We start from the raw sequence: 13,035 nt of genomic DNA, 5'->3' as shown, positions 1-13,035 counted from the left end.
AGGGATGAGCACATGCTTTGGAGTCACACACCCCTGGGTTCAAATTCTGGTTCTGTCACTTACTGGCTGATGAGCCTTGGACAAGGTATTTATTCTCTCTTGGGCTTTTATTTTTTCACGAATAATTGTGATCATCCTTTTGTAGGTGTTTCTACAATTCAATGAGTACTTAGCATTTATAAGATGCTCAAGCAGTGGTAGACCCTATGATTATCATCATTCACATTATTTTACCCTGGGCATAGAATGTGTTTTGTGCACAGTAGGTACTCAACAAATGTTTGATTAATTTCTACTTTGGGTAGACAGGCAAGTCAGACTTTCTCTCCTATCCTGAAGGCACTCCTTCCTGGTAGGAAATCTCCTCCATTTCCCAGTCTAGGCTGAAAATTCTTCGTTTTTATTCACCTCCTAAACTGTTCAGTAGTTGGTATAACATACTGCAAGGAGGACCCCTCCCTCTTAGTAGAAAATCAAGGCGAAGGAAGTCTGCAAAAACAACCAGAGGTGTTAAATTACTCATGTTTATTTATAACAGACTTTCAGCCAGTACAGTACAAAACTTACAGTAGTATATCTCCATTACACAAATATTTACTTACAATATATTACATATACAAAATGCTTTGCAATAAGTCTCAAAAGCTAGTTTAACTCCCCTTGAGAAAGGAGAAAAACTCTTTAAAAAAGTGGGGGAGGGGAAATCAGAAGAAGAGAGGAGGAGATGAAGGGGTAAAGGTCAAAAGAGACACCAAACATAGGCTACAAAGGAAACCCTAAGAGTAAGGGAGAAGAGAGGTGGTATTGCACTTGCTTCTGTGTTTATTTTTTCTTTTTGTTCTTCATAACTTCTGATTAAAAATATATATTTATATATATATATTATGTACACAAGGAAAGAAGCTGCCAGAAGTATTACAAAATCCTATCTGCAGCTTGGACACTGACACAAAAAAACAAAGGTCTGGAAAAGTGTCTACTTAGAAATTTTTTTGTTTGTGGTATTGATTTTGAATAGCAATATAAAAGGAAACACCTCTTTTCTCCATGTGGGTTTCAGTGTGTGTGTATTTTTATTTTTTTTTTTTCTTTTTCTTTACTTTTTTTTTATGCAAAAGGAGCTGGGAGAGAGCATGAGGATGTTTGAGGTTCCAGAGCTGGAAGGCTCTGAAAAGTAGGATTTTGTACCTAAGACCCTGGTTAAAGTGCAGTGATGGTCTGGAGAGAGACAGGATGCCCCCTCTCCCCTCCTTAGCACCTGGTCTTGCCCTTCCAGTCTCTGCTCTCATGGGCACAGAGTATAGCCTCAGAGCATAGTCCTTCATGTTCCGGGAGGTTACAGGTGCCACAGTTGACTGGGGAAGGGGATGAGGGCACCCTAAGGCTCTGATACCCCAGAAGGGACTAGTCCTTATGAAGTGTCACCAAATACACAGCAGACACAGAAGAGGTGGGAGGGGGTAGGTCTAACAGGAAAGGCTCAATAACCAGAATAGTTCAGGAAAAGCCCAGATATTAATCTCAGCTCTGCTGACATTCTAAAATGGAGCTAGCACCCGAGGGTGCCGTTGAGGATTCTTCCTTTCTCTAGAGACCACTCTGCTCTGAGCTAACCTCCCCATTCTCTGCCCTTGGCAGCATCTATTTATTGCTACATTGTCAAGGAGGAACAATCACCCCACAATGCTTCTCCCTGCCAATCTGGTTCTCTTGCGGAAATCTCAGAGTGGGGGAGAAAAAGGAGGACAAAGAGGAGAAAGTTTTTTAGGGTCTCCCTTCCCATAAGAAGGTAAGGTAGACTCCTCTCAGAGCCCTTAAGGCCCTAATCTCAGGATCTGTTCCTTAGCCCACCTTTTACCATCCCCCAAAAAATATCCCTGATAGGGAGTGAGAAAAGTAGGAGGTAAAAGAGCCAATAAGGAAAGGACATGTGGAAAGAAAGATGGAAGGGGAAGGAAGGGAAGAGAAAAGGAGAGAGAGAAGGACCAAGAGTTACAACTTGTGAGGTGTTGTGTTTGGTTTTTACTTTTTTTTTTTCTTTAAACATAGAAAAACAGCCTTTGGTTTGAATCTCAAGGAAGCAGAGAGTGGGATGGCTGTGACCTCGGGCAGAAAACTCTTGTAGAAAGAGACCTCCACTTGCAGTGGAGTTGTATCTCCTTCTGCCCCTTCTCACTAATCCTTGGTTACTCAAATAGCCAGGGGTCTCTGCAGTAGCCAGGAGTACCCTCTCCTACCCTGTGTTTGGGAGCTGAGTGTAGAAGGGGGTAGTAAAGGATGACCCCATTTCAGTTGTACCCATCCCAGTCTTGCTGGAACAAGGGTGGAATGGGGTGAAGGGCACATGCCCATGCTCATGCTGGGATAATTTTTGGTTATACTGAAAATTAGAAGAGAGAAAAGAGATACCCGTTTCTCCCTGCCACTGATCCTAAGAACAGGGCCCAGGAGCCCGGGAATGAGAGGGTGAACCCTGCTGGGAGGGAGCAGCAGAAGGCAGCATGACTGAGGGGCTGAGATAACCCCTTGTCATCAGGCAGCAACCCACTAGTTTCTCATAGGATGGGGACTGAAGGAGCCCCTGAGAGCCTAGGAAGGTCACTATAGTGAAGAAGTTTGAGAGGTGGAGGAGAAAGAGAAGAATTTTGACCCACCCCTTTCCCATGCCCTGGTTCCCAATTAGGCACCTGAGGCTCCCAATGTGTCAGAGACAGAGGGTTATAGACCTAGCCTTGGCCCCTGAGAATATAAAATTGGGGCACTCCAAGGAGAGAAAAGCCACCACTGAATAGACCGGTAGGTTGAAGGGACTAGAGCGTGTGGAGGGGTAGTTCAAGGAGAGGGACCAGATCTGTCACATCCTAGAGGGAGATCCTGAATGTAGGCTTTGAGAACTCATATTACTAGGGGAACATCAAGAGGACCCTCAGTCCCACAGTGCCTGGGGAGAATTTCTTCAGCCCCTCCTACTTCCAAGTGAGGAAATAATTCTTCATTCATTCAAGAATAGTGCAAGCTGCCTAAAGTGAGAGGGCACAAGAGGTATGGAGTACCAGGTTGAAGAGTCCCAGAGAGGAGATATAATGCCACAGAGCTAAGGTAGGGCTGGGGGAAGGTAAATCAGCATCAAAACTGAAGAATTAGATAATGTAAAGGGTGAGGACTTAAAGCAAGAAGCTTGAAGTCTCTTAGTACTAAGAGGAGCTTCCTACCCCTGGGGCTGCTGGAAGATCTAAGAGAGAAAAATTGACCTAAAGTGGAAAGGAGCTGTGGACAGGAGGGTGGGAGAGTGGCAAGTGACTGATATAAGTTAAAAAAAAAAAAGGCAAAAATAAATCAACTAATTAATAAATAACTCAGTATGCTGGGATGAGAGAAGAGAAAAAGGAAAAACATAAGCAAAAGACCTGTTTCATCACAATGCTTAAATCGGTCAGGATAGAGGAGGAGAATAGGTGAGGAGGGATCAGGGTCAGGCGTGAGGTCAGGTAGCCAGTAGTGAGGGCTACAAAGCAAAACTCCTTGGGAAATGGTGGGGACAGGGATCAATGCCTGTAGGCAGGGCAGTGGAGTGGTGGACTGAGGGGAGAGGGAGAGGTTGCTAGCCCACCTTATGCTCCCCCCGGACAATGTGGGAAGAGAATTCGTACCGGTCCTGGCTGTGATAACCACAGATGTTGCACTCAAAAGGGTCTCTGAAGCCATGGCAGCCCATGTGAATAGTGAACATGACGTGGTCCAGGAAGAGGATACGGCAGTGCTCACACTTGAAGGCCTTCACAGGCTCACCACTCTCGCCCACCACCCGAAGCACTTCCTTGGAGGGGCCTGGGGTGCCCCGCAATAATCCCTCCTGTGGCTTGGGGTCCTCTTTGGCGTAGGCAGGACTGTGCCGGCCCACCACAATGGTGGGAGGTGGCTGGGGTGGGGGACCCTGAGGGAGGGATACCACCCCTGCAACCCGATCTTCGTGGTTGCTTTCTGTGTCTGTGGAGTCCTGGCAGCCATTGCTGGGGGATGCCCCAGGGTCAGTCAGGGGGCCTCGGGCCCGGTAGAGGAGGGGACCTCCATCAGCCAGGTCCTCAGGTCCCTCACCTGCTTCTCGGGATCCTGGAAGCTCCAGTCGACCAGGGAGGGGCTGCATCTGGGTGTAGACAGAGCTGATGACAGGCGTGAGTTCTGAGATGCAATTGGTGGGTGGAAGGCGGAGGGGACGCAGATGCTCTGCACCCACAAAGGCCAGGGAACTTCCAAAGCCAGGTTCCAGGCTGTGGTGTGCCACCAACTCCACATCCTTTTCGTAGCCACCCGAGTTCACGTCATAGGGGAGGTCTGAGAGGCTGAAGCGCATCTGCTTTTCGCCTGTGGAGAAGAGGAACTCAGCAGGACTGGGTTTGGAGAATTCCTACACTTTCCTCAGGATTCTTTGTTTTCTTACCTGCAGGGCTGTGTGTAACATTATTTACTATGCTGCATTTACTTTCCCAGGGTCAGGTCCTTTGGGGGACTGCTCCCTGACTCTAGGCTGTAATCTTAGAGAAGGACTCAGTCCCAGGCCACTGATTAGTAATACTTCATTTTCTTACTCTCCATAAAGCTCCAGGTCCTTAGAGAGCTAATGACTAGTGCTGGGGATAGGGGGAACCACATACTTATTTCCTCTCTCTGACTCTCTAAGGGCCCACACAGAATGAAGTTCTTGTTATTCTTAAAAACTGAGACAGCCTGGGCTGGGTGCAGTGGCTCACGCCTGTAATCCCAGCACTTTGGGAGGCTGAGGTGGGTGGATCACAAGGTCAGGAGATCGAGACCATCCTGGCTAACACGGTGAAACCCCGTCTCTACTAAAAATGCAAAAAAAAATTTGCTGGGCATGGTGGCGGGCGCCTGTAGTCCCAGCTACTCGGGAGGCTGAGGCAGGAGAATAGCATGAACCCAGGAGGCGGAGGTTGCAGTGAGCTGAGATTGTGCCACTGCACTCTAGCTTGGGCGACAGAGCGAGACTCTGTCTCAAAAAAAAAAACTGAGACAGCCCGATCCCTCAACCCTGTGCCTTAAAACCACCACAAGTCTTCAGTGCTAACCCTTCTCCACTCTCTTTGAGTACATCCTCCCTCTTTACTTTCCTCCTGTCCTGAGGATAGATTTTGAGTAACAGAGGCCACCAGACTGCTTTCTTTCCTTTTTTTTTTTTGAGATGGAGTCTCGCTCTGTCGCCCAGGCTGGAGTGCAGTGGCACGATCTTGGCTCACTGCAAGCTCCACCTCCCAGGTCCACACCATTCTCCTGCCTCAGCCTCCCGAGTAGCTGGGACTACAGGCGCCTGCCACCACGCCCGGCTAATTTTTTATATTTTTAGTAGAGACAGGGTTTCACCGTGTTAACCAGGATGGTCTCAATCTCCTGACCTCGTGATCTGCCAGCCTCGGCCTCCCCAGAGTGCTGAGATTACAGGTGTGAGCCACCGCGCCCGGCCCACCAGACTGCTTTCTTTCCCTAAACCAAATCTCCAGACCACACAGCTCAGACTTATTTGGGCTGTGGCTTAAAACTGATACCTCTTTCCAACTGGACTCTTACCTACAAACTTCTGGGGTGTGGAACGCTTGCGTTTGGTGAGGCTGTTGGCCAGACGATCAATGAAAGTTGGCCGCTCAGAGGATGAGTGCAGCATGGAGTCTGGCACCATCTCCAGGTCACGTATTTCGTCACCTAGTGGGAAGGAGGTGAGGACAAGTAGTAGCAGTTGAGTAGGGGTGGCATTGGCCCCACAGCCTTTCTCTGGAGAAAACCAGCAGGTCAGTAACCAAGGAAGGTCATACCAGATGCCTGGGAAACTGGGCTCTGTTTACCCTACCTAAAGCTCACTCCAGCAACATTTCAGATCATTTGGGGACAATCATACATATCTGGCCCTTGGTTACTTCTTGTGTTCTCTCTCTCCCATTAGGCCAAGGATATAGACCCAAACTTCCCCTACCTCTCGATCTCCCTAAAGCACCCACCACAGACAAGGCTGTGCACCAACTGGGCTACCTAGAATGGGGTGTTCGGCAGCTTTACTGGGATAACCATCCCCTGTTCCACAGACTTCATCCCTCAGTGCGGGAGATACTGGAATCACCCTTGTCCAGCACTCCCTCTCACCATCCCCTTTTAACTCCCCAGTAGTACATCAACAGCTCTACCTGGTTGGCCAGCCAAAGCTTGGGCTTCAGTGCTGAGACTCTGTAGGTAGTTATGGCACCGCTCCTTGTGCTCCTCCAGGGTACTCTGCTGTTTGTAGCTCCGGCCACAGTAGTTACACTTGTAGGGCTTACCCACTGTGGGAGAGGAGACTGGAGGAGAGCGGAAAGATGGCATCAGAGCTACTTCTCGCTGTGCCCTGGCTCTGCAGATTCAGCCAAGAGCAAGTATACACTGGCATGGGGAGGAAAGGATGTTGCTAAATTGAGTTCTTCTGCTTGTCTTTCATTCCCCAGCTTCAGCTGCAACCATGAACACATGAACCATATTTGATGATGAGGGATAATGTGCAGTTATGGGAGCAAGGGAATCCTAGAGCATGTGGCTTCAGACTGGTGGTGGGCTTGTTCAACATGGCCAGATTGCTGCTCAAAAGCAGTGAGGACCCAGGGACTTTGTAGGGGATCATCCCTAGCAGGCAGGCAGGCCCCACTGCAGGATCTCAGAGACTGGGGCCCAGACTGTGGTTTAACCTTTCCATTTGGCAGGCGGATGTAAGTGCTGTTTATCAGACAAGGGGATTTTTTGCTTTTTATGAACTATCTGCTTTGGTTTGGGGGAAACTGGTGGGCTGGCATGACAGAAATGAGAGCCCTTAGATCTGCCAATGTGGGGAGGGGGCAGTTTTCATTGACCTTTACTTGTATTTTGACCTCCAGCCCTAGCCTGGTTTACTGATTATTTTGTCTTTCTGTCTCTCTACACTGAGATACCAAGAGAGCTCTAGAAAGCCCATCACTGATGGAGTAATTCTGAAAAGAGAAAAGGAATAAAAGAACAGAGAATAAAATAAACAAGAGTAAAAAAAAGAGAACACCAAATTTGGGTTGTTTTGTTTGTGTGCTTATAATACAAGAACAGGTTATAAAGATCTTGTTTCTACTGAAGAAAAAAAAATTGGAAAACAGAGTGGTACTTTATTTAAAGATAACTCTTAAGACATATTTGTGAGAGGAGAGAAACAAGGTATTGTATATTTGATGTATCTTGCTGCTATTGAGCAGGGAGACAGGAGAAGATATCTCTAGGAAGTTGGTAATTACTGTTCACCCCTAACCCTGCCATGCCAAAACTGGGCCTTGACTAAATCAACCTACTTCATTTTACTCAGGCTCTGTAAACCCTTGTATTTTAGGGATGAAATGAACACCATGAATCCCAGTACTTTGGGAGGCCGAGGCGGGCGGATCACGAGGTCAGGAGATTGAGACCATCCTGGCTAACATGGTGAAACCCCATCTCTACCAAAAACACAAAAAATTAAGCCGGGCATTATGGCAGGCGCCTGTAGTCCCAGCTACTCGGCAGGAGAATGGAGTGAACCCGGGAGGCGGAGGTTGCAGTGAGTCGAGATCACACCACTGCACTCCAGCCTGGGCGACAGATAGAGACTCCGTCTCAAAAAAAAAAAAAAAAAAAGAAATGAACACCATGGTCCCTGTCCACCCAAAGACCCTTGAGGAAATGGTTTAACATCTGGGAGAGGAATGATCCTCCAACTGCTTTCTTATTTTTCAAATTTTAATTGATAATTGATACATAATTATACATGCTTATGAGATACATATGATATTTTCATACATGTACACGATGTGTAATGATCAAATTGGGGTAACTGGCATATCTATCACCTCAAACATTTATCTTTTTTTCTTCTTTTTCTTGGAGACAGAGTCTCACTCTGTCGCCCAGGCTGGAGTGCAGTGGCACAATCTCGGTTCACTGCAACCTCCACCTCCTGGGTTCGCGCCATTCTCCTGCCTCAGCCTCCCGAGTAGCTGGGACTACAGGCGCCTGACACCATGCCCAGCTAATTTTTTACATTTTCAGTAGAGACAGGTTTTCACCGTGTTAGCCAGGATGGTCTTGATCTCCTGACCTCATGATCCATCTGCCTTGGCCTCCCAAAGTGCTGGGATTACAGGCGTGAGCCACCGTGCCCGGCAAACATTTATCATTTCTTTGTGTTGGGAACATTCAAAATCATCTCTTCTAACTATTTTGAAATATACAATAAATTAATGTTAACTACAGTCATTCTACTATGGTGTAGAACACTACAACTTATTCCTCCTATCTAACTGTAATCTTCTACCCATTAACCAGCCTCTCCCTGTCCACCCACTCCCAACCCTTCTCAGTCAGCCTCTGGTAACCACTGTTCTACTCTCTACTTTTTTTTTTTTTTTTTTTTTTGAGATGGAGTTTTGCCCTTGTTGCCCAGGCTGGAGTGCAATGGCACGATCTTGGCTCACTACAACCTCTGCCTCCTGGGCTGAAGTGATTTTCCTGTCTCAGCCTCCCGAGTAGCGATGATTACAGGCATGCACCCCCATGCCGGGCTAATTTTGTATTTTTAGTAGAAACGGGGTTTCTCCATGTTGGTCAGGCTGGTCTCGAACTCCTGACCTCAGGTGATCCACCCGCCTCGGCCTCCCAAAGTGCTGGGATTACAGGCATGAGCCACCGTGCCTGGCCTTTCCCACCCCCCCCCCCAAGAAGGGGTCTCACTCTGTCACCCAGGCTGGAGTACAATGACATGATCACAGGTCACTGTAGTCTTGACCTCCCAGGTTCAAGTGATCCTCCCTGTCTCAGCGTCCTGAGTAGCTGGGACTACAGGTGTGTGCCACCACACCTGGCTAACTTTTTGTTTGTAATAGAGACAGAGTCTCACTACGTTGCCCTGGTTGGTCTCAAACTCCTGGGCTCAAGTGATCCACCAGCCTTGGCTTCCCCGAGTGCTGGGATTATAGACGTGAGCCACTGCGCCCAGCCTACTCCATACTTCTATGGGATCGACATTTTTAGCTCCCACATGAGTGAGAACATGCATCCAGTCTCTTTTTTCTTATAATAGGGGTTGCAACAGAAAGCACTTCACAGAGATGGGACCTGACAGTATATCTGTGTCTGCTTCTGTTGTTAATAATCTACAGATCAAAATCCAAAATCTACCCAGTTGACCTCACAGCATAGTTGGTAAGAATTCTAGGGGCCAAGCCATCCTTGTTCCAAACCAGCAGGAGGAGCAGCCCCTTTTATGAGGAAAAGGAGTACATATTTCTGGCACTGGAGCTTGATGGGGTTCCAGCTAGGCTGCAGAATAGCTATGTGACCCACAACTCATTTCCCCCCCAACAGCTTCATTTCCCTTGTCAACAAAATGGGGATAATCACATCTACCTTGGAATTGTTATGAGGGGCACATGAAGAAACATAAGTGAAATGCTCTGTAGATATAAAGCATGAATCAACGATGATCTTTCTCCCTGTTTCTCCACATACATAGAGATAAAGAGGTCCCAATTACAAGGTGGGAGAACCTGAAACAAGGTAAGTGGATGGAGAAAGTAGAAGGTGGTGAAATGATTGCTCTGTCCCTTTAAATCCTGGCTCAGGAGAGTTTAAGAAAAGAGAAAAATAGCCAGGAAAGTTTCCAAGGACAGACCCTACTAATTCTTTCCCCCTTCCTTTCTTCCTGCCTTTTCCCAATCTTGAGCTCCCTCCTTCTTGCCAGCTCAGCTCCTGGCCTCTTCCCAAGTCCAAGCCAAAAGCCTAAAGCTTAGTAAAATGCCTAAAAAGTGCTATCTGTCCAGCTGATTCAGACAGATATTGATTCAAACAGTCTTGACTGGGCTAGAAAACCTTGTTAATCCAGTTTCCCAGCACTGTTCCAAACATTGATCTCTAGGCACCCTCTGGACTTTCTCTTGCCTCTGGGAAGGTGACAACCTCCTGGGATAGGGAACAGAAATAGGATACTCTTTTCCTATTTGTAAGTCCTAGGCTCCCTTTTTTGCAATTTGAGAGGCCCATGGATATTTCCAGGAGCCAGTAGGAAGTAAAGGAGAGGATAGACTGATTGCCCAAAACCTCTGGTGGTGTGGGAGGAAGGAGGGTGAAGATGACGACAGGTGTGGGGCCTGGGGCAGATGGGAGTGAGAGGAGGGATCTCCCAGGGGCTTAGATGTTGGGGGTAATAGGGCATGGATTGTGACATCAACAATCTAAAATACAAAAGTCAGGGAAGGCCAGGCACAGTGGCTTATGCCACGCCTGTAATCCCAGTACTTTGGGAGGCTGAGGCAGGCCGATTGCTTGAGATCAAGAGTTCAAGACAAGCCTGGGCAGCATAGGGAGATCCTGTCTCTACGAAAAAATACAAAAATTAGCTGGGTGTGGTGGCATGTGTGGTCCCACCTACTCAGGAAGCTGAGGTGGGAGGATGGCTTGAGCTCAGGAGATCAAGTCTGCAGTGAGCCAAAATTGCGCCACTACACTCCAGTCTGGGCAACAGCGTGAGACCCCGTCTTGAAAAAACAAAAAACAAACAAAAGTCAGGGAAGGGTGACTGTTAACAGCCAAGAACATTGCCCCTATTCCTTTTGCTGCAAGTCACAGAATATGGTGGATGTAAAATACCCCATCAAGGTGTCTCCCAAATTTCCCATGAGGCCTTGCTGCCCAGAGGATGGGTGAGAGAGGCAGGGGGCCCTATCTGCTCTGTAAATACTCTCCCCTCCTCAATGATAGACACCGTAACTCCCCAAATACGAGAGAAGTCACTGAGCTCTACATACTGGGTATGTTGGAGCCTCATTCTCTCATCCCACTGGACAGTCACTGACCTGAGTGTGTGCGGAGGTGACCAGTGAGTGCATCACGCCGGCGGCAGGCATAGTTGCAGAAGGGACATTTAAAGGGCTTCTCCCCGGAATGCAGCTTGATGTGGCGCAGCAGGTTCCCCTTCTGGGTGAAGGAGGCACCACACTGGTTGCAATGGAAGGGCCTTTCACCTGCAAGTGAAAGAACAAATCCCAGAGGACTGCATGTGAGGAACTTGGAAGGCTGAACCTGTTGCCCCACCCTCTGTCCTACCTTGCCCAAGGGAAGGTGCTCTAAACACATTGCTGACTGGCAGAAGTGCAATGCACACAAACCCTGCTTTATCAAGATCCCTTGGGGATCCCTTGGGTCTTACTGTGGGGAAGGTGTGGATTAGAAGTGTGTGGCAGGGAGAGGGGCCTGGAACACGAGGCCAAAAGACTGTTACCAAAACCTGAGCCCCACAGGGCCCACTCTGCCCTAGGAGCCCAAGGCCTGAGGAAGCTGAGAAGAGAAGGCTTTTGTTTTCCAGTTTTTTTTTTTTTTTTATTATTATTAGATGGAGGGCCCAAAGAATACCCAGGAGTCTAACCCCTATTGGACCACTGGCTCATTCTTGAGTTTACACTTTCCCCTCCCTCATATACTGAGAAAAATATCAGCTTTTCTTTATAACAGCAGTTGAGGAAAGTGCCAGGAAACTACAGGTATTGAGGGGAACTAAATTCTGCACCCACCCCCACCCTGCCTCGTTTTGTCAGCTAGAAAATGTGCTGGGTGAGACCCTTCCCTTTCTGAGGCTACCCACTCCCTGCATGGCCTCCTCCAGCCCCATCCCTGCTGTTGTCCCAGCACTGCCCCTGCCTCTCAACCCCACCCTGGGAGCTCCTCCCAGAGACCCTCTGGCTTACTTACCAGTGTGGCTGCGCTTGTGCACCATGAGCACGTTGGGTCCAATACAGACCATACCGCAAACGTCACACTTGAGCTTGCCATTAGGCAGCCGGATGCCCCCAGGGGAGTGAGGCTCTGGCCCACTCCCATCACAGTAGCCCAAGGGCTCAGACAATGAATCTTCCACAATCACACTGTCGTCCTTTTCCAGGAGCCGCTCATCTGGCCCCAGCAGTCTGCTCGACTCCTCATCGCTGTACATCTCCACCTTGATGGAGTTGGCTGAGGGGTGGGATGGTGTTTAGAATAGAGAGAGGCAAAGGGGGAAGCTGCCCCCAGGCCAGAATGGCACTCTTTTTTTTTTTTTTTTTTGTGAGATGGACTTTCGCTCTTGTTGTCCAGGCTGGAGTGCAATGGCGCAATCTCGGCTCACTGCAACCTCTGCCTCCTGGATTCAAGTGATTCTCCTGCCTCAGCCTCCCGAGTAGCTGGGATTATAGGCATGCGCCACCATGCCCAGCTAATTTTGTATTTTTAGTAGAGATGGGGTTTCTCCGTGTTGGTCAGGATGGTCTCAAACTCCCAACCTCAGGTGATCTGCCCACCTTGGCCTCCCAAGTGCTGGGATTACAGGTGTGAGCCACTGCACCCGGCCCAGAATGGCACTCTTAAAGTTTAAGAGGGTGTCTTTAGGCCCTGAGACATTCAAGCCTTAAATGGAACTAACACCCTAGTATCCCTGCTGCTGCTATCAGAATCCTGCTGGAATCTGAGACAACTTTTTCTCCCACCCACCAGGCAAATAGGCTTCAAGAGAAAAAAGTTGGGCCAGGTGTGGTGGCTCACGCCTGTAATCCCAGCACTTTGGGAGGCGGAGGCGGTGGATTCTTTTGAGGTCAGGCGTTTGAGAGCAGCCTGGCCAACATGGTGAAACACTGTCTTTACTAAAAATACAAAAATTAGCCAGGCATGGTTGTGTATGCCTGTAATCCCAGCTACTTTGGAGGCTGAGGCAGGAGAACTGCTTGAATTCGGGAGGCAGAGGTTGCAGTGAGCCGAGATCGCACCACTGCACTCCAGCCTGGGCGACAGAGCAAGACTCTGTCTCAAAAAGTAAAAAGTTGGGGGTACATAGGATGTCTTCTGTCACTGAGGAGAGGAGGCGACTAAGGGGAGCTTTTTTCTCTACTCTCTTGTTATTAAGAAAGATGTCTGGCTTGGCCCTGGGCAGGAAGCCAGCAAGTTAAGAGTGGCGGGAAAACGGACCTAGGAAGAGTGAAGGGGGAC

The 13,035-nt window shown here is 48.5% G+C and overlaps 1 protein-coding gene across 5 annotated transcripts in view; it reads right to left on the bottom strand.

Annotated features, from left to right (window-relative positions):
- Positions 1-506: 506 nt before the first annotated feature.
- Positions 507-13,035, bottom strand: part of IKZF4 (IKAROS family zinc finger 4) — a 32,061-nt gene continuing 19,532 nt past the window's right edge. For all 5 annotated transcript variants that reach the window (XM_025403791.1, XM_025403790.1, XM_025403792.1 and 2 more), the window contains 5 exons: positions 11,770-12,030; positions 10,878-11,045; positions 6,189-6,338; positions 5,581-5,712; positions 507-4,362 (listed from right to left, as the gene is read on the bottom strand). In XM_025403791.1, coding sequence (XP_025259576.1) covers positions 3,602-4,362; positions 5,581-5,712; positions 6,189-6,338; positions 10,878-11,045; positions 11,770-12,030 — 1,472 coding nt within the window. In that variant the 3' untranslated portion in view covers positions 507-3,601. The remainder of the gene's footprint in view (positions 4,363-5,580; positions 5,713-6,188; positions 6,339-10,877; positions 11,046-11,769; positions 12,031-13,035) is intronic.

The sequence above is a fragment of the Theropithecus gelada genome, chromosome 11 (genome assembly GCF_003255815.1).
Source record: "Theropithecus gelada isolate Dixy chromosome 11, Tgel_1.0, whole genome shotgun sequence".
In the NCBI taxonomy this organism is placed as follows: Eukaryota; Metazoa; Chordata; class Mammalia; order Primates; family Cercopithecidae; genus Theropithecus; species Theropithecus gelada.
The sequence above is the reverse complement of the archived record's forward strand: the minus strand, read 5'-3'. Positions and strand labels throughout refer to the sequence as shown.